The following is an 18,546-nucleotide window of genomic DNA, read 5'->3' on the forward strand; positions in this document are numbered from 1 at the left end:
ATCCTTTAATGCCTTTTAAAATCTTTCCTGAGGCACTGCTGCCTGTCACACCAAGCCCTACCTGCTGGACTGTGGAGCTTGGGCATCAGCCGCTTGTCTGCCAGACGGCCACATTCAGTGTGAATCCACTTCAGAACTTGAAACAGCAATGCTGACAGCAATGACAGCTGTGTGTGCGAGACTGGTTTTTGAATGTCTTTCTCATACCCATTTGCATTTTCTACCTTTTCTCATCCTCTGATCTGCTGTGGGTTGTTTACCACACAGAGAAGTAATTATCCACTAAATCCCATCACTGATCCTGCCACTTGTAGCAGGAAGAACGAGATTCCTTGAGTTAAAATTTCCCAAACCAAAGAAATCTGATAGAATTCAGCAGTCCAGCAGCTGAGTGGGGGCAGGAAGAGCCTGCATAAGAATCTGTGTGAAGACAAAGTACCAGAACTCCTAACAATCAAGTAACTGACATGAAAAAAGGAGCACCATGGAGTATATAAACAAATCTTTATTTAAAGCTTTTAAATGGAACACAGTATTCAATTTTCATCAGAAAAGGAAAAACTGAAAACTGAAAGATAAACGCAACATGTGGAACTCTTCATAAATAGGTCTATACTGTGTGCAATTGGAGTGGATATTTGCATTTTAATGGTTACTGACTGTGGTCATCCATGCACTGGGTAGCTGGAAAGTAATGCACCAGGTCAAGCTCTTGAAGGCGTGTTGCATAGTCATTTAAATTCACGATGAACTACTCTGTTCAACAGTCATCCCAGCTATGTGTACTCAGACAACAGAGATTCTGGTTTCAGAAAAACAATTTGTATTTTAGGTGTTCAGTTATCATCATCCTAACAGCCACTACTGTCCTTTGAAAGCAGGCTGTTAAGCTAAAACAACATCTACTCAAAAGGAGAGCCACCACCTTTTTAAGTATCACTGACAAATTTCACATGTATAATATAGCTATAGATACACTAAAGAAGCATTCACTTGAAGCTTTCGGTGCATCTGTGCTAAAAACCCCCCCTAGCAAACCCCCCACACTTTAGTTAAAATTTTTCATGTTGAGTAAGTGCAATCCATTGCTAAAATCTTAAGCTGGGGTTTGTGCTCTGCTTGTGCAACCTTTAAAGAGCAAGATGTGCCTTGGACTCTGGCATGGAGGAGCAGGAAAGGCAGGGCAGGGAATCCCCTGAAGAGGAGAGGGCTGATGCTCCAGAGCAAGGCTCTGCTGTGCTGTGGGACCAAGGCCACCCTACAGCCCCACCACAACAATGCTGCGCACCCACAAGTCCCGTGTCCAGTGCTCCTTCCACAGGGAAGCCCCACAACAGCAAATGCCCCTTTTCAGGCTAAATGTTGCACAACAAAATGTTGTATCTTCCTGGGATAAGGGGTAAGTCCTGCCCCACCATGTGTGGCAAGCCAATATGCTGAATGAATTACCTGCTTTAACATATACTCTACCTAAAGTTATGCCTTAACACAACAGCAGCCTTAGATTAAGATGGGGAAGAAAAAAATCTTCACCCCTATTTTCATCCTATTTATTCAGTTTATTCAGTTTCATTAAGCTCCTAATAATTTTCTAATCTTTCTTTCGTAAGATACTATTTTTTTAAACAATTATTCTTGTTGACACTTTCTGTAAGAACGAGGAATTTTCTCTTCCTCATATTAGTCATAAAAGAGAAAAAAAAATCTGCCTGAAGTCCTGCAAGCATCTTCATACCCACAGACACTTCAGAGACAGTGACATTTGAACAAATGTGCAGCAAAGAGAACTCGGTGATAAAAATAGTACCACACTCTTAGAAGAAATGTAAGCTTTTCACCAGTGAGCATTTTGAAACACTTTAACCCTTCTAAATCATCTGCTAAGGAGAGAGGCACAGGATGGCACAGCCCACGATCCTGCTGGTGTGGGGTAAATTTCAATACTAATATAAAGGCAATACTAACAAACAGGTAAACAGTTAAAGACTTGTATTTAAACAACAAGTAGGTTCATTGTACTTCCTAAAAAAAAAATAAATGCAAGTTTTTGCACCATTTGTACGTAACTACTGTCTACCTGATGTGCAAGAAGGACGAGACGAAGAAAATTACTGAAAATCACATACAGCCACATCCTGTGGGCATCTGGCCTCCCCTGCAACCTTCCTGGTCATGTGTGAAAAGGCAAATGCCATTGCCACCTTTGCAAATTAACCTTAAAGACTCCCATCACCGGGTCCTGTGTCTCCTAGACCATCACCCCCAGTGTTACCAGCACCCGGAAGCAATCAGCTCCTTGCCTGCACTGAGGGATGCAAAAGCATTCCAAAAGAAAGTAAAACACCACCAAAATATTTTCACTATGCTAATGTTGCATCAGCTCTATTTCTATTTAATAAATCTTGTTCATGTTCAATGCAGAGTTGTTTTAAGTGAAGGAAAGAAGGAAACATAGCCATTAATCTTCCTGTGCCCTTCTCAATCTGAATATAATAAAGAGTATTTCTCTGTATTTTAATGCTACATTTCTTAAAATATTTTTCTTGTGCCTGTGATTTACTAAATAAGTATATTTATATAACTATACACGTACCAGTAGACTAATTCAATAAATTAGAGCTCAAAACATCAACTGTGAGCACAAGGATATTTACAAACAGCAATAAATTAACGATCAAAATGTGTGCGATATTAAATAAGGATCTCAAACACCTCACCAAGGAGGAACAACTTTTGTACCAAAACTTTACTGATTTTTGTGCCATTACCCAAGGCCAGGACCGTGTTTAAGGGCCAGAACAAGCAGGGTGCTCGCTGCTTGTGCCCACACACGGAGCACGGCCAGGCTGGGAGAGGGGGTGGAGGCAGAGCCGGGAGTCACCAGGGGAGTGACTGTGACACAGCCCCCGGGCACCAGGCCTGCACTTGCACTCCCAGTGTCCCCAGCAGGAACAGGCATCAATACCCAGCACTTCCATTTGGAAGGCAAGCACCCACACCAAACAAACTAAAGTTGTACTAGAAGTCAGTAAGAATATTAAACCATAAAATGTAACTGAAACCCAAACACTTGACACAGTGATTTGCAGATGCAAAAATTAAAATTCCCCATTTCCTCATCACTCATAGTGAGTGGAAGGTATTTCCAGGGCTATTCTCTGCAACAGAAGGCATGTGACTGGAAAAGAATGCCAAGAGTGGGACGGTACAATTTGTCCCAACAGGAACTAGGTAAGGACAGCTGCTCCCCCAGCACTGCAGTTATACAGGCAGGGCAGAGAAGGCATTGTATGGAGAGAGGGGAAGACATGGTAGACAATGCAGTGAACAAAGCTTCTTAAGATGTAACTTTTTAAGTACAGTCCCCATGTTATTGATGCTTCTGTATATACATATCTACAGTTCTCCCTCACCTGCAGGTGCAATGAAAGCCTCTGGAAGCCTCACTGAACCTAAGTTTATCAAATCAAAAATTAAAAAAACATTAATTTTTAATTAGTGCAAAGTAAGGCAGGTAGCCCTCTTTTAGTACTCCAACTTGGAAAAATTAACTATCTACCCAAAGGCCTTCTCTATCTCAGGCTGAAGGATTATCAAATCCTATAAAACCCATGAAAGGTTTCTGCTGATCAAAAAACTTCCAAGAACCTCCAGCTACCTGCTGCCCCTTTACAAACTGCAGGAGACAAGAAACTTGCCAGTAAGAATTTGAATGTATACAATTGGGGTTTGTATTTTGTTTAGTTAAAATGAACTATGTTAGAACTTCAGGTATACCAATATCTTTTAGCGGTATTTTTAATGAAATAGCTCAAATGTATGAACAAAATATGAATGATCCCAGTAATTCAGTCTTTACCTATGAAGTTACTACTTTTCAACCAAGCCACAACCAAGGATTTACTGAGTCTCTCCTGTTCTTGCTTTAAATCCTTTTCCTGGGCGCTTGTAGGCATTTGCAGCCCTGGAGTTAAGGAGAGCAGCAGAAGTCTCTGTGCCAGCACACAGGCATCAGCAATTTTGTACTGCTGGTGTTAGGGAAGCTGTTGAGCCTTGGCCTGTAAGATGGTAACACAGCTCAATTCCTGCACTTGGACTACACCTCCACTCTTGGCACTCCCCTGACTGTTTATCTGCCATTCCCTACTGGACAGACAATCAGCAACCACCTGTAAAAATAAAACGTGCTAAAAATATGCAACTCCTCTTGTAACATAGCTTTCCAAAGGAATAACTATCACTCACTGGGTACAGAAACTCCACGTGAAAAGCAGCTGAGTGCTTTACTGCATCCTGGTTCCCACACTCACACTACCTTGCCTGAAGGCCCCCAGAACTGAGGCAGACTTCCTGGGCACAGAACTTAAGTTCACAAAGTTTCTGACAAAGTACAGCGAGGAGACAAGAGCTAAAAGCAGTAAAGAACAGGTCCAATGAGACCAACTTTGAGTTGGCCAATGATTTTCAGAATTCTTGTGATACAGATAAGAACAATGAGTTGGAAGGACAACTGCACTTGAATATTGTGAACAGGAACTGCATAGCTCAGTTGTTTCTGCAGATGAAGGTGGATTTTCTTTTCTATTTTTATTACAGTGAATGCAGCAGTGCAGCTGAATGTATTTTGCTAAGTCAGAAACAAGTGCAGAAAAAGAAAACAACTGTCCCCTAATACTGCCTAACATGACAGTTCATAGCATATCCTTCATTTATCTTGTCTGCTAAACTAATAATAGCCATTATCATAATCAGTACAGACCTACAAACCCACAAATGTCAGATTCTCAGGATACCTGAGAGAGAATGGTATGACTGAGCTTGGATCAATGACTTCTCATGGGGGACACACAGCCCTTAAGTTTACAATTGCAGACTATAAAAATAAAAGGCACACAATACCCTTTTCTGTTTCCAAAGTATTAATTATTTTCTACCACATCTTTCTCTACTTCCTGGTAAGATCTCCCACAGAATTTGGTTATCTGGAGGAATGTAAGATTGTATTTATTCATTTTATTGACTTATTCAGAGGGGTCTGATTGTACCTTATGTCTTCACCAGGCAACAAAAACAGGAACCTGGATAATCATCTATTTTCTTAAATCAGGAACTTGCAGAAATAAACACTTCAACATGTCTCTCCTCCAACAATCACTGAATTTGGGGTTTTAATGCATGTATTAAATTCAATAAAACAAATGTCACTAACTTGCAAGGAACATTAAACACTTGGAGAGGCAAGTGGTTTAGAGGACCTGGTTACTTCTACTGAGAGGAATTTAAAATCTCCAAGTTGACTTATGAGTATAGGACAAACCTCTTAATAACTCCAGTGCATTTATGTCAGCAATTATTTTTCACACAGAACGCCAAGAGACACAAAATATTAATTTTCCAATAAGCATACAAAAATAATTTCTTACTCTCTTAACCAGTTTATGAAGTTTCTTTTGCAGCTTTCCAGTCAACATATGTCTAACTAAAATAAGTTAGTACAATCATTTGTATGGGCTGCCTGCATACTGGGCAGGGTTTGTTCCTCTTCTTGAGCTTTTTTGCACACGTAAAACATGACATGAGGTGTCCTGTTTTGCCGTGTACTATGCAGCCATTTTTAGGTCTGCTCTGACATATGACACATGGCTCTATGCTGGTAACAGGCAGACTGGATTCCATGCTTTCCTCTTTGTCTTGTGCTTCTCTCTTCTCAGGTTCCTTAAAGTCCTCCTGACTGCTACAGAACATGCTGCTTGATGTTGATGGCTGGGAATAACCTTCACTTTCCTGGGACTCAGAAAGCTGTACTGCTTTATCCTCATTCTCATCCATAGCTGGCTCTTTTTCTTCAGTCATTTTTGTTTTCTTGCAGTCAGGAACATCAAAACCTTCTCCAGACTCTGCAGGAAAGGAGGCTTCTAATTTGCTCTTTTCCAATTTCTCACTCTTTTCATCTGGAAGCCAATCCTCGCGAAGGGCCCAGCATCTGTGGCAATGTCGTGGAAGCGGAGGATTCATCTCATTACATTCGGGACACTTCCAATAATCCTTTAGTGAATCAAAGGTTGGAACAGCTTAAGCTACTTTTGAAGTATTCAAATTCAAGTCCAATTGAAGTATTCAGACATTATAAACAACTTATTACTGCCAAAATAATTATTATGTTGAGCTATCAACTTGTTTACAATTTTAAAATTCCATTCAGTGGTTTTGGCCCCATTTCACAGTTCTAGATTAAAATGGTTCCTTTTTTAAAAAGACCTTGGCCTTCCTTCGTTTTGCAGTAGGTTTGTGAATATAACAATTTATTATTTCTTATGCAAAACTGCAGGAAACAGACCACAAAATTCTTCAGGGTAAGAATTGAAAAACGTGTTAAGAAGGTCATAATTTCCCTTCGATTACGGACTTCTGGAACGGGGACTATTCCAGACAGAGGGAGCCCTCCCCTGCGGTTTGCGGAGCTGCCGGTGCACAGAACGGCCGCGCGAGGGCGCTCCGACACAGCCGCAGGACACAAAACATCGGCCAATGCGAAAACAGACGGAAGAAGGGGGAAAGGAAAAAAATAAAACGGAAAAAAACAAAGCGGTGCATCAGCCTCTCAGAGGCTACTCCATATACTGCAATGAGAATACACCACTATTTCGTTAAAAACACATTTTCTTTTTAAGGACAGAGACCCTTCTTAGAAAAAATGCAGGCTGTAGGGGAAATCAAAACAAAAAAAAAACCAACCCAAAACTTACATAAGTCCTGAATAACATCAGTAACATCAAAAGCTTGTAAGACCAATTTTAAATCCTAAAAATAATGTACAGGTCTCTTGTTCCACACATAAGCACTGCTACGTTTTCAGAAGGTGGCCAGCTCTTTAGCACACAAAGTCCCTCAGTCCAACAGACTATCAAGGGACTGAACACTTCACAGTTCCACCTAACAGCTTTAATTCAAGCATCAAATGTGAAAAACAAATATAAATAAGGAGATAGCACACTTTAGAATAAAAATGCAGTGTCTTTTCACAAATATCTCCATACTTTGCCTCAAGACTGTAAATTTCTTCCCACCCTTCAAGAATGGTCTCAAAGAATGTAGTAAAGGCCTCTTCTACAGTAGTGTTGTGAAAAAAGGCTTGCCTTCACATCTGTATGTTACAGATACCTTTGTTCAAGCTGGACAATAAAATCAGGTATTCTAACTTTTCCTATAATTTGTTTAAACGTACATGACTAAGATTTAAATTTTTTTCCATTTTGTAGAGGAAGTCAGATTTAGGCTCTAAATAATTTACTTCCATTAAGTCAACAAAATCGTAAATTAGCATGGGATTGGGTTTTTTTAATGGATTAGGAAGTTTATTAATCATTAAAAAAAACCTCCAAGATTCTTTAATAATCACATTTTCAGTTATTAAAATATTGTACTGGAACCTTCCCACATAGAAGTTAATTTACTTCTTAAAAAAATCACTCATAGCAATAGAATTAATATATATTTCTTCATCTATTCTATGTCAGCTTACCAAATTTATCACCAGACAAGTTTTTACTCACAGCTAGAGAAATCTCTGGATCTTCATCAAAGGAATCAGCATCACTATCTTCATCCTGGTAAATAGTCAGCTGATAAACCTGGTTTAAATTTAAAAAATACATAACTGGGTTTTGGCGTTTAATTAAAAACCCAAAATATTTTTAACCTTATGAGTTTTTCAGATAGCAAGCCATTGGAGAGTCTCCAGGGATGGGCTATTGAGATTATTAATGGATTAGAGGAACTCTCACATGAGGAAAGGCTGAAAGAGCTAGGACTGTTCAGCCTGGGGAAGGCTCAGGGCAAGGGGTGCCTGATCAATGCATGTGAATACCTGAAAGGTTGGCATCAAGAACACAGAGCCACGCTCTTTTCAGTGTGTCCAGTGGCAGCACAAGAGGCAACTAGCACACACTAAACACAGGAGGTTCCCTCTGAGTATCAGGAGACACCTCTTCCTGTGAAGATGAAGGAGCACTGGCACACACTGCCCTGAGCGTCTATGAAGCCTCCATCCCTGGAGATATTCAAAAGGCACCTGGACATGGACTTGGGCAATCAGCTCTGCCTCAGCCACAGCAGGTGTTTAAGACAACTTCCAGAGGCCCCTTCAAACACCAGTCATTCTGCAATTCACAAAACTACTGTCTTCCTCCAAATTACCATCCCCTCTCAGGGTGCAGCTCTGCACTACACTACAGCTACATCAGTACAGTCAGTCCCATTCAGCCTCTCAGGTACCACAGTCATGTATGTCCCTGGTGAATTCTGCCTCTGGTACTTACCCAAGCTTGCCATGAGCTGATTAACCTCTCTTAAAGTAACAGAAAACTAACCCAGAAAGAAAACTCCATGTATATTCTCACTTCATTCCCAACATTCCAGAAATCTCTTGAAAATTGCAGTAATCCAAATTTTTCTGTCTTCTTGCCTATCAATAATGATTTCTAAAACTTTGGTTCAGCATCTCTATGAAACCCTTACATTCAAAGAGGCAAAGAACTTGGACATATCCCTTTGGAAAAAGTTACTGAGAAAGGTTTCCTTTGGTATCCAGTGTTGTCAAAGCTCAGCACATATTTCTAGAACTAAAAATGCAGAAAGACTAGAGTACACATTCTGCCACAGACCCCAACAGGTAGTGAAAGAAGTTAAGCACCCAGACTCTCCTACGCAGCCTGTTTCAGAGCCTACAGAAAGCCTCGGCACCGTTTCAGTCACTGGCTGGTGAGCTGTATAACAGTGACCCAATTGCATCGATGTGTAATTTGATTTAATGAACGACTGGGTGCAGACTGTGACACCAGCAGTTCAAAAATACACCTGAAGAGTTCTCCTTGGAAACTTACAGTAATTTTTCATGTTGATATTTCTTCTATTTATCATCCTGTACCCCCAGGGTCAAACAAGGAAAGCAGATAGTACCTCATCATCTTCATCTGTGAGCTCCTGCCCTTCTTCATTATGGCTATAATCTTCTGAATAAATAGACTCAACTTCAAACTCAACACTGAACTGGTCTGATACAGAACTGTGGTCAAACCAATCAGAATTTTCACTTAATGAACTACCATCAAGATCCTGAAAAGAACAAAAAAAGAAAGCACACATTCAACTTCACCAGTCCATATACGTAACATTACTGTTAAAAACAACTCTCAGGATAAAAGCTGTACTATTCTGTATAATTAGATATGGAAGGGAAAGGACCAGCTGCTGTGAGACACAGTACTTTTTATGAGATAAACAAATTACAGGTGGGTAAAAATAATGCTAGGTCTGAAGGCCTTTTGTTGGCTTTGTAATAAGAAACTGCACTCAGCTTACAGACAGCTGAAAGGCTGCAGTTATTTCAGAAAGTCCCTCCTAAAAAGTGAAAGAACAGATGCAAGAAGATGGTATCTTTTGGCTGCATTATGTCATTAAATTCTCTATTCTCATAAACTTTTAGTCTGAGACCATGGCTTAACAATTACAAAACAGGAAGACTGAAGATACAGTATTAGTTCTGTCAATTTAGAACACAGTATTTAACTAGGACCACTGTTAGTTCAGCTCTGCATGACTTTATCAAACTACAAATAATTTGCCTTAGTGTTTGCTAAAAACAGTATAAAATTTCCAAGAAAGTGGCATGGCAAATGAATACAATGCACCACCAGCATCCATTCCACTGGATACAGTACCAAAGCTGTACCAGAACTACCACCTAACTGAATTATGGGAAGTCTATGACTCTTTTTGTCTCCTAACATTTTCCATGCTGTGCCAAGCAGCAAGGATCTTGGTTTTTAAAGAATATTCAAGGTTAATATTTTAAAAAACTTCAGGTTTGCCAGCAGACCTATGAAAATCCCCACCACCACACACCTCCTTTTCTTTCAACCTCTTTTCTTTCCTCAGACACCACTGAAGGCACTGCTGCTTTTAATTAAGAACACTGTGTTTTCAGATGCATGTTTGCACTTGTGGCATCTGCAAAATTCGTACCACAAAAATACTTTACATTTCTATTTCGACTTACAGGAATGGAAAGAGAATCTGTTGAATCACTGCTATTGCTTCTTTCATGGCACAGACCACTGACTACACACCATGAGAGACTTTCATCAAACGTCAACGAAATGCTGTCTGACTTGTGTCGCTTTCTTCTCTCACTGTGCAGATCATCTGAAGAATTTTCTTCTGGGCATAGTCAAGAATTTTTTTATTACTCAAAAACATCTATGCAATGTGCAGTTTTGAATATTCTAAACAGAAACTTAAAATATAATTTACAATAAAGAAATCTAATAATTAAAGTAAAATATTTCAGTATTTTTTTTATGGGGCAAAAAGGCACTAAGACTTATTTTAAAAGACACAGTAACACTTATTAACCCATACAGTGTGAAACATTTCTGAAACCAGTGTTTTAGGGGCTGGCTTTCCCCATTTGTCCCACCAGTACAGCTTATGAATGGCAGACTCCGCATGGAAAACAATTGCAAATTTGAAGGAATTTTTACTCCACACGTGATGTGTGTTAAACCCTTCCTAATTTTAAGAAATACAATCAGAATTTTACTTGTCCTCACTCCCTCTACCAGCAATAGAGAGAAAGGCATTTTCAGAGAGCTTTTGAATCCATCCCAGAATTTGTAGAGACAGAGCAGTTAGCTCCCAGGTCACATGCATACAGAACACCTTGTGCTAAGCAAGGTAAGTTCAGGTTCAAGTTTCAGACACCTCAATATATTTATCAGTGAATAGTTGCACTATATGTAATTGTATTTACTCAACAAGACTTTTGTAATGAACCATTAGAACTGTCATTGCACCGCATCAAGAAAATCTTCAAGACATACTATGCAAAAGCTGAACTCTGAAAGCATTGCTTTAAGCTCTGCTTACTAAGCATGCTTGGTTTGAAGGCAAAAAGACAATGCTTTGTAAATACACTGTGTTTTAAAACAACCAGCTACAGCAGCGCAAGGACTAAAGGTAGAGCATTTTAGGGGTAGGCAAGTCAAAATCCAGCTCCATTGACTTCTAGAGCGTTTGGCAAAAAATGATTTTATATAAAAAAGTGTTGTAAATTCAGCATTTCAGTGCAGCAGAGTAAAACCTCCTAAGCTGCCAACAACTTTTGGTTCTACAGGCCTTGTTATGAGCCTGCCGCCCCCACAGGTGCCTTCTGCACCCACCCTCTGCTGCCCAGCTTCTCCCTCGCCTTGCAAATCACACTGTGACAATCCACAAGTCTTCAAGTCTTGAATCTTTCATTGAAAAAAAAAAAAAAAAATAGGAGAACAAAACACTTGTACATACTTTGAGACTTCTCTTACTTTCCCTTGGTGCTTCTTGGCTCAGCCCCTCTCTTTTCTTTTTTCCGCCCTGAGAGCCCCACCAAACTTGGTGCCCCCAGGCCCAAAGGTTGCTCCTGTCCATCGTTGTCCTCATTTAGTTGTCATGGCTCCATGCCGTACTGATACTGTATCACCACAAGGTCTCTACACACTATTTAAGTGGCTCCAAAGGAGCCGCTACCATCCCAATTTAACAAGAATAGTGGTTTAAAGGGAAGATTTCCTATAAATTAGAAAAAAAGTGTATATAAAAACACTATATTAAAAGAACTCTTAAGGTTGTAACAAACTAATAAATGGATGCAAAGACAAGAGTTAATAATCAAACCTACAATAAGTAAGCACTACACAGGACTTTATATGCTCTGTGCCATGCCTAAATATTACAGGTTGTGATATTTAACTGAGACTTTCCATCCTTTCATCAGTTTTAGTTACAACATTAAAATGTTCTTTTAATTTAGTGCAAACCGCTCAGCAACGCAGCACTGGATTGGGACTGACTTAATGTAACAGTGGCCTATGAGGGACACAAAAAATACTACTTGAAAGCTGAAAAACTGAAAAATGTCCCTGAGCAAGTCAAGAAAAAGAAGTTCTACAGAGTGACAGAAGGGTATCACTGTCCAGGTAACTACAACTACCAAATCATGAGGCAAGTAAGTGATGGAACAAACTAACCTAAGAAATTCCAGAGAATAAATTTAAGTAGAACCATAGAGAACACTTCCATTGAGAAACTTACTCAGGTTTTTGCCGACCAGATTGTTAAGGCTACTAATCAGAAGAAACATTTTGTATTTTGAAAACGTATCTGCCAGTGATTATTGAATAACCACAGTAAAGACAAAGGGGAGGCAAATAGGATGCTTAGGTCACCAGATGTTTTAACAAGTGCTTAATGAATGGTGAGGTACCTCAATATATCCAAAATCATCCTGTGTTACTACCACACCTTTGATGCCTCTCACCAGTTGAAATCCAAAGAAAACTGGCTTTAGTTTAGTGAACCAACAAAATGTCAATTTTTGTGGCTTTCTACAGAGGGAATTGAAATTAATTTGATGGTATCAGTCGATTACAAACAAAAGTGTTCTCATCATGAAGATAATACAACTGATAATGTCCTGCTGATGTGAAAAAGTTTAACAGAGCTGTGAAGCAAGTTATTCCATCATCTTACTAACAATTCTAGAGATCGAAACTGTAACATGATACTGGAGCAATGCAAGGAATTGTGTTTTTCTTTCAGACTGAACATTTTGTTTTAGATAAGCAGAGAAACACAACTAGTATTTGTCAGCATCTTTCAAGTCAGCAAGGCAAGAGAATGTAGCTTTCCTCCCTAAGTGGCCATGCTACTGAAAGCTCTTCATCATAAATCTGCAGATACCAGATTCACTGTGTGTCCTCCTTCTAGAAGATGTAGTTGGTCGGGAAGTCACATTTGATGAAGTCTGCTTCTCTTCTAACTCTTGCAAAGACTCCTGATAACAGAAAGGCTGAGTAAGCCTGAGCATGAATATCAGGTAAAGAGCTAGATTTGACTTACTGCATTAAACCACTGACACTATCATGCAGAACTGAATAGAATGTTTGAATAAAATTTATTAAAATAAAAATAGCACCTTAATAACGTTTTCTTCTTCGAGCGGAGATGCGGCATCATCTTCAGGTGTGTCACCAAGGGTAGAGTCTGAAACAAAACCAAAATGAAACCCATAATACAATATAGCAGAAAAAGTCTATTTCAGGCTTGAAGAATAAATTCTAAGTAAAACTTAAAATCCAGACATTTTGCAACAATTGAAAAAACCACTGCTCCTTTGTTTTTCACATGTGTGCAGCACCTTCCCTGAAACATTACTCAAGTGGAAATGACAAGAAAGAAATGCCAGCTGAAAGCAGGTCAGAATTCTGTTATAAATGGCTTCAAATGAAGTCTGTGCATAAACTGTGATTCTGCAGATATGAAATAATATAGGCATGAAATCTAATTACTTGCTCCTCTAAGTGCTTTTTGCTACTTATCTTATGGGAACCCTGGGTTAAAAAGACATATAATAGAAGAAAAATTAGCTATCATTAATGATTTATGCTTACTAAGACAGATCCTGAATTAATAAAGAAGTGTTTAATGAAAAAAGAATTGAAAAATAAATTTAAGTTTGCAAGCTTAACAATGGGGATGACAAAGACAGCAAGTTTCCCATCCTCAACAGCTGAACACTTGCCTCTAGGAAAAATTAGAAACAAAGGGTATCCTTATACAGATTTAGAGGACAATTTACACAAAATGGCTTCCATTGTTTAGCTTCTGTTTCATACCCAGTATTAGGCAAAAAATTACAGCTACATCGAGCATTTTTGTACTGCAGGACTGTGTATAACAATTCCCTATTGAAGGAGTGGCTTTCCACAGCATCACCACAAAGCTCTATTTTTATTTAACCATATACAGCCCATTTAAAACGGGGTTGAGTACAGCTAAGAACGACCAGTTCTAAATGTACTTCACATTCAGCTGTGAAAATTAAAATAGAACTTCAACATTAAAAAAAAAGAAAAAAAAAAAAGCTTTTGCCCTGATTTCATCAGTAATGTATGTTCAAGAAGCTAATTTTTCATATTAAAAACTTTATATGTTGTTGAGGGCTTTATCAGTAACAAATACAAGCACATTACTTCATTTTGTAATTTAGCAGCCTTTTTTTTCAGCTCTGTGTTTTTTCTGGTTCTAGACAAAAAAAATTACCCAAATGCTCTGTTCAGAGTATTTTTCCCCTCCTGAAGAAACAAGTGTTTACTTTGATTCACTATTTGTGATTGCTCTGGACTATAGTGAGCAAAGCCAAATAGCTAATAATGGGAGAGCTCATTGTTATCTGATCACTACCTGCAAGATACATTATGTAAATTATATTTTCCCTACTGCTGTTTCCCAAACAAATAACCTTCCTAAACAAGCTTACCTTGTTGATTGATTGCTATCAGATTTCTGGAAATCATTGAATATAGTCTCCTTAAACAGGAATAAAGAAAAATATGATACAAGTTAGCTACACGTAACCATAAAAGAGAGCTTACCATCTTTGTAGACGTGAAGAGTTAAAAAAGGGATATATGCACTTTGTTCTTCATTATTTCCCAACCAGATTCTCAGAAAAGAATCCCATTTTACCTGTGTTCTTTTACTGAAAAGCTTGTTACTCCAAATAAATCCCCCAGGAGATCATTTGCACAGTGTACAATATGCTGCTGTTTTTCATCATATAATTGCTTAGACATAATATATTGTCCAATATAGAATATTACCTGTGAAATAAATGAAATACAAATGTTAAATACCCAGGTTGTTGCTTCAAGTTTAAGTGTAAAAGACAAAGCATATTAAATACATTGTAATTTGCTCTTCAAACTCTGCCTAAAACTCTCTTTTAGCCAACAGATTTTCATCTATCATTCCAGAAGAACACTGCTACTCTACTCATCACCAGAAACTTTAGTTCATATTTTTGAGAAACTTGCTGAATACCCAGTTACAAGCCAGCAGGAGAATAAATACAGTGTCTTAACTAAATTTCTAGACAAGGTATGAACACTAGCCCCCCATTTACCCAACCCAAAACAATCTATCTGTACTCACTGTAGTCTACCTCTAGTGATTAAAAGTTCTTACCTCCTTCATAGTAAAAGTGTCCTTTTCAGCACCAGCTAACTTTAACAATTTCAGCAATAGTGGCTTTGGTTTAACCTGTGTGTGGAAGGAGAGAAACAGTATGCACTAATCAGAATTTATACAGAATACAGAATTTATTTATACAGGTTGTCTCCCTCCTTCTGTATTAACCTTATATGCAAACATACAACTGCATTAAAACCTATCTTCACTTAAGTTTTTCACTTTGCAAAGTTAAAACTTACAAGCAAATAATATGAACCAAATTGTACTAATCTTTTTATACACTGTACATCTTAGATCAAACCCCAGTTGTTCATTGTCCCCTGGTTTCAGCTGGGATAGTTAATTTTCTTCCTAGTAGCTAGTACAGTGCTGTGTTTTTGATTTAGCAGAATGTTGACAACACACTGATGTTTTTGTTGTTGCTAAGTAGCAACAACTAAACCAAGGACTTTTCAGTGTACCATGCTCTCCCAGTGAGGAGATGCACAACAAGCCCTAAGGGAATATGGCCAGCATAGCTTACCTGAACTGGCCAAAGGGATATTCCACACCGCAGAATGTCACACCTAATGTTATGAACACGGGAGTTGGCCAGGAGCTGCTGACTGATGCTTGGGGGACAGGCTGGGAACCCATCAGCAGGTGTTGAGCAATTACATTGTGCAACACTTTTCTTCCTTGGATTTAACTACTTTCCCTTTTCTTTACTATTACTCTTACACTTCAGTTACTAAACCCACATGTTCTGCCTTTTTTTCTGATTCCCCCATCCCACCGTGAAGGACCTGGGGGGCAGGAAACAAGATGCTCAATGCTACTTAGCAGCTGGGATTAAACCTCAACACATTGGTAAATACAGATTCCTTAATTGGAGCTACAAGATTTGTTTATTAGTTCCAAGTCCAGGGTCGGGTCCTCGGGAGTTCAGCTTTACTCTTTTAACCATTACCATGATTCCCAAAGGGGAGGGAGGATGGAAACAGGAAACTGTCAGGTCCAGACAAGTCATAAAGCGAAACACTTGTTCACCTCTTTCTTAGTTTCCTTCTGTGACAGTTTCTAGGGTTTTTGTTTTGCATTTGCCAGCTGGGCTGCTTTACCTCTGAAGACTTTTCTTCTCTGGGACAAGCACACCCTGTCCCTTCCGTGATACTTCACTCACTCCTACCTCTGCAGTGGCCTCCCACCCACCGTGCCAGCAGTTTAATGTACAGGCAGTCTATGACAGTTTCCGAGGCAGAGGAAGGCAAGTTTAAGAAAAGTCACCTCCCCCATGCCTACAAACTGCACTGTCCCACACAGCTGTGCCAGCACCAGTGCAGCAGATGAGAACAAGCTGCAGGGGCTGACACAACAGCAAAGCCTGTGGAGCCACTGATGCTCCCAGCACAGTATACTCTCATGTCACCTCTTGAACAATAGTGTAACCATTCTAAAACCAGGCTAATATTTAGCTATCCTGATAAATTACCTAAAATTAAATATAAAAAATAAACACAGAAAGTAAAAAAAAAACAAAAAAAAACAAGCAACAAACCAAAACAGAGAAGTGTGAATAAAATATCATGAGACAAGGAATAAATGTTTGAGGGAAGGGTGGAGGAGGGGAACTACCCTACATTACATTCCAAAGATCTGCTAAAACCAACCTTACATTTTAGTGAGTTAACAAGGTATTAGCTGCAAGAATTACACATAATGAAAAAAATAACTGAGCTTGTGGACAGCATTAACTGTCCATTCACCCGCTCCTAAGAAGTGAATTATTTAGAATATGCGGCATATATATTAGAGTTTCATAAAGGAAGCAAACAACTTATTCAAGTACTACTGACAGCTAAGCGTACCAAGGCACAGTTTCAGAACTCTGAATCCACAACTAAGTCCACTTTTATTCCCAAGCCCTCTCCTCCTGACTCCTCAAAGTATGAAGAACTACAGCCTTGAAGATCTGACAGCAGACTGCAGTATCATGATATGGTGACGTAAAAAAAAGGAAGACACAAATGAAAAAAAAATATCAGATTTTAACAGTCTGCTGTTCTCCAATTTCATTTTTGAAATTTTTCTACTGCAAAGTCCACATTAAGCTTTACTCTTCTACACAAGATAACCCAGTTCAACCATCATTGTACATATGTACTTTATTAACTCGCATTTCAGGTGTAAAAGGCTTCCATCCTCAGGAAAACTACGGACGAAACAACAGAACTGTCACTGTATCATGGAAAGCCTGGAAATGCAAAGCCATAAATACAAATGAAGACTCGTGATTCTTACAACCGTCTTACAAATTCCAATAGAGAAGGGAGTCGAAAATCTTCAGATTATTTCACCAACAGTATGTTTTGTACTTTTTTTTTTTTTGTATGGAGATTTTCCACAGCTCTTCAGTTATGACCTGTTAACAATTTCCACCCAAAATACTTACCACGATCAAATCGGATCATAGGATCCTTTTTATTAACAGAAAGCAAAAAACATCAAGCGTCTCCAGGAAACAGTCTAGATCTACATCATCACCCTGTACTCTCAATTATGATTAAGATTTGCTTACTACAGAACCAAAGAGAGAGCACCCTTCACTGGCTGGACTTCCTGGCATTTCTCCAACCATCGCTCGCTAAGCACAGCGGATCTTCTGAATGAGCCGCTAAAAACTCTGCAAAAAGCATGCAAAAAACCCACGCGCCCCACACAGCTACTGACCAGCGCCTCTTGCTCCGGAGCGGCGACAGAGGAGGCATCCGTAAGGGAGGACATCTTGGTATTGCACATTTGCCTGCAGTTAAGGGGAGAACATCCTCAGAACGCACTCAGCCACACAACCGGGGCGGGCGGCAGCCACCAGGCCGGCGGGGCCCACTCACCTCAGTGCCTCGTCCCGCCCTCACGCTGGACCCCGCCGGCGGTGTCTGGGCCGAGCCGGGCCGAGCCGGGCCTTATATAGCGCTGCCAGGAGGCAAGTCAGGGCTTAGCTCCCGCTCCGGCCCGGCCCGACATGCCTGAGCATGATCCGCAGCGCCGCCGCCGAGTCACCGCGGGGGGCGGGCGGGCGCGACGGGCCCGCCGCTGACTCACCGCGGCCGCCGAAGGCGGGGGGGTCCGGCGGCGTGGAGAGACGGCGCCGTGCACGAACCGCGGCGTCCCCGCACCCCCCGCCCGCCAGCCCCGGCGCGGCCTGGCCCCGTTCTCCCCCGCGGGAGCCCTTCCCCCAGCACCGAGGGCCGCACGAGCGACCAGCGAGAGACCCCCCCGGCTCTCCCTCGGCCCCGGTGCGAGCCGCGATCGATTCCCACGCACCGCCAACCAAACCCGCTCCGCTGCCCGGCTGCGGGCGGAGCGCCGGGACCGCCGCGGCGCTGCCCGGGCCCTCTACCGCGGCCCCGCCGCGCCGCGCGCGCCGCCCGCCGCCATGCTGGTGCCCGCAGCGCCCCCTGGCGCGGCGCGCGGGCACAGCCCCGGCGGGAGGCGGCCGTG

At 40.6% G+C, this 18,546-nt stretch overlaps 1 protein-coding gene across 7 annotated transcripts; it reads right to left on the minus strand.

The window, feature by feature from the left end:
* Positions 1 to 487: 487 nt before the first annotated feature.
* Positions 488 to 18,508, minus strand: MDM2 (MDM2 proto-oncogene). 7 transcript variants are annotated; one of them, XM_086884453.1, is made up of 12 exons: positions 18,370 to 18,502; positions 17,937 to 18,018; positions 17,776 to 17,848; positions 15,061 to 15,135; positions 14,563 to 14,696; positions 14,354 to 14,403; positions 13,010 to 13,077; positions 12,775 to 12,868; positions 10,058 to 10,215; positions 8,959 to 9,114; positions 7,554 to 7,631; positions 488 to 6,045 (listed from the first exon to the last, which is right to left on the minus strand). In XM_086884453.1, exons 3-12 carry the CDS (start codon positions 17,842 to 17,844, stop codon positions 5,476 to 5,478), a joined length of 1,452 nt encoding a protein of 483 aa, XP_086740579.1. In that variant the 5' UTR covers positions 17,845 to 17,848; positions 17,937 to 18,018; positions 18,370 to 18,502; the 3' UTR covers positions 488 to 5,475. The 7 variants fall into 7 exon arrangements, with proteins under 7 accessions (XP_086740579.1, XP_086740578.1, XP_086740576.1 ...); XM_086884452.1 differs by having other exon boundaries at positions 10,058 to 10,218; XM_086884450.1 differs by having other exon boundaries at positions 10,058 to 10,218; positions 17,937 to 18,138; positions 18,478 to 18,495.
* Positions 18,509 to 18,546: the final 38 nt, after the last annotated feature.

The sequence above is a fragment of the Cyanistes caeruleus genome, chromosome 4 (genome assembly GCF_971803275.1).
Source record: "Cyanistes caeruleus chromosome 4, bCyaCae1.hap1.1, whole genome shotgun sequence".
In the NCBI taxonomy this organism is placed as follows: domain Eukaryota; kingdom Metazoa; phylum Chordata; class Aves; order Passeriformes; family Paridae; genus Cyanistes; species Cyanistes caeruleus.